Source organism: Myzus persicae, unplaced genomic scaffold (genome assembly GCF_001856785.1).
Source record: "Myzus persicae strain clone G006 unplaced genomic scaffold, MPER_G0061.0, whole genome shotgun sequence".
NCBI lineage: Eukaryota > Metazoa > Arthropoda > Insecta > Hemiptera > Aphididae > Myzus > Myzus persicae.
The window spans coordinates 1-2,509 of record NW_019102522.1 but is presented as its reverse complement, the minus strand read 5'-3'; the positions used below and the strand labels follow the sequence as shown (position 1 = coordinate 2,509).

The 2,509-nt window shown below is 34.8% G+C and overlaps 1 protein-coding gene across 1 annotated transcript; it reads right to left on the bottom strand.

Annotated features, from left to right (window-relative positions):
• Positions 1-311: 311 nt before the first annotated feature.
• On the bottom strand, positions 312-2,058 carry LOC111032439 (KRAB-A domain-containing protein 2-like; the record flags this gene model as incomplete). Its single annotated transcript, XM_022312773.1, has 3 exons — positions 1,104-2,058; positions 600-852; positions 312-514 (listed from the first exon to the last, which is right to left on the bottom strand). Coding segments are annotated over exons 1-3 (1,411 nt in total), but the record flags the coding sequence as incomplete, so codon positions are not given.
• Positions 2,059-2,509: the final 451 nt, after the last annotated feature.

The following is a 2,509-nucleotide window of genomic DNA, read 5'->3' as shown; positions in this document are numbered from 1 at the left end:
GAAACTAGTTTTAACTAGTCAAAACTAGTTTCCACAAATCCCTTTAGTCACTTCTGGTTTTAACTAGTTAAAACTAGAATTAACTAAGACCATCGGAGTCAAAACTAGTTTTTACTTATTTTTGTTTAGATAGAACTAGATATGTCTAAAATATATTGGTGAAAACTAGAATTATCTAGAGAAAATCTGTCATGTTTATATTGATAGGTTAAACTAGTTTTAACTAGGTAGGGAAAAGTAGAAATAAGATAATAGAATAATAATTATTATAAGAATTTATTATAGGTATCATTTATTTTGACATGACAAACTGTCATGGCATTTAGAATTGCATAGTATTTTATTTTTTTTGCATAAACAACGATTTGTTCCACAGGATTTTTTGCATGTACATCTTACAAATCCTTGCCCTGACCCTGTCGATGCTTTTGTTGCGGCTGCACGGAGGGAAATATATTGGTTTGGAACTTGATTTTCTCTGATAAATTTTTCTTCACAAGTATTAAATTCAGACCTGAAACAATTTTTACTGATTACTAATTAACAAATTACTAAGTTTATTTTATTTGGTGAATGAAACAGTGATAATATGGACGCACCTACAATAAAGTTTTTCTAGAATTCCATCCTTACTCCCGATTCTATATAGATCGTGCTCTGTTTTTTCTAACACCACTCCGATGAGATTGGGATGATCTGTCTCGCCTTTGTCCACATCTGGAATGCGGATTATTACGTTGACACCAACATCAACTGCAGGAAATTTTTTTCCGGATTGAGTCATCATTCGGGCTGCCTGTTTTTCCAAATTTGCATGAGCATCCTTTCTAATTGTACTTATAAACGAGGTTTCTGAAACATATAATATTTAATATTTAAACACTCGTAAAATTTTTTTAATTTAATAATCATCAATTTTTTTTATAATTATTCTAAGCTCCACTTATGGACAACCTGGTTTTAAATTTTCATTTCTTAGCTTTTAATAAAAAATTGTTTATACATTTTTAACTACAGAATGATTATCAAATATTCATGATTTTGACGATTTTCGTCAATATTCGCACTTATAAACGCTTAAGAAAAATAATAAAAACATTTACCTGCAGCTTCCTTCTCAATCTTATTATCACGTCCAGTTTCGGTACTTATCAGATTTTCAAGTTCATCCTCGACGTTTATATTAGCAATCATATCATCGGGCAGGTTAGAAGTTACGAGCCCCACTCTTGGATCCACCCCAAACATTGCTTTATAAGGCGTCATATTTATCCCAGAGTGGTGTGCTCTATTTTTCATAAATTGGACAAACTTTAATCCTATAGACCAATTAGTCGATTTATTGTCTGTCATCCAAGAAGCTAGCATTCGCTCCACGTCTTGGTTAGCACGCTCTACGGAGCCTTGGCTTTGGGAATGCCTTGGTTTTCCGTGCACGATTTTTAACGTCGGCCATAGCTCTGCTAGCTCTGTAATCACATTATTAACAAATTCTCTCCCATTGTCTGAATGCAGAAGAACCGGTGCACCAAAGGTTAAAAATATGTCTAATAAATGGCTCGCAACTTCTTCTGCACGTTTGGTCTGCAAAGGGCGGAGCAGAACGAATTTTGTCAGATGATCTTGATAGTTAAGTATAAACCTAAACTGTGCATCGGGTTGTGACTGCATGTCTATCAAATCAATTTGACATCTACTATTAAACTCTGTGTGCAAAATTGGTTTCGAAACGAGTGCTTTCTTTCCAAGTTTTTTCTTTTTCTGACACGTTTCACAGAGAGACAAATAAATATTAATCATGTCTGTGGTAATGTTGGCGTACTTTCTTGAAGTTTCAACCTTCAGACGATCTCTCCCTCCATGCCCTACAGCGATATGTGACAAATCAATGACATCAAAAATGTCTTCCATTGGCAAATAATATTTAACCACCTCTCCACGAGTTACCAGCTTTTTTGTATCGCCAAATTCCAAAATATTGAACCGTTTTATCCTTCTATATTGAGCAGAGGTTTTTTTAGTTGCCGATATCGCTTCCTCGACCTCTTTCAAAAGCATAGGCGTCTTTTGTCATGACATTATAATGATTGTCTTTTTTTCCTTCCATCGATTCCATAAGCTTCTTAGTAAACCGTTCTCGGGTACTCATTTCTCTTTCAGTTTCTAACATGACACTAAGATTTACAGTGACAGTGTACTATAAATATTGGCGAACGTCAACGCGATTAAAAAAAAAAAGAAGAGGCAACGGGCGATTCGCGACAAAAACACGTAAGTACAACTACTACGACGAACACAATCGCACTGGCGAAACACGGCGTCAATATCGTTCAATATCGTATTAATTATTATTAACATTGTGGTAGGTTGTAGGTATAATCGGCCGAAGTCATCGTATCTAAGTGATGGATAACTGGTTAGAGTTATCTTAATTGATTTGATAATTGGCCGGTTGAATTTATCGAGCAATATTTATAGATCATCTGTGGTCGCGTCCGTTTTATGTAGT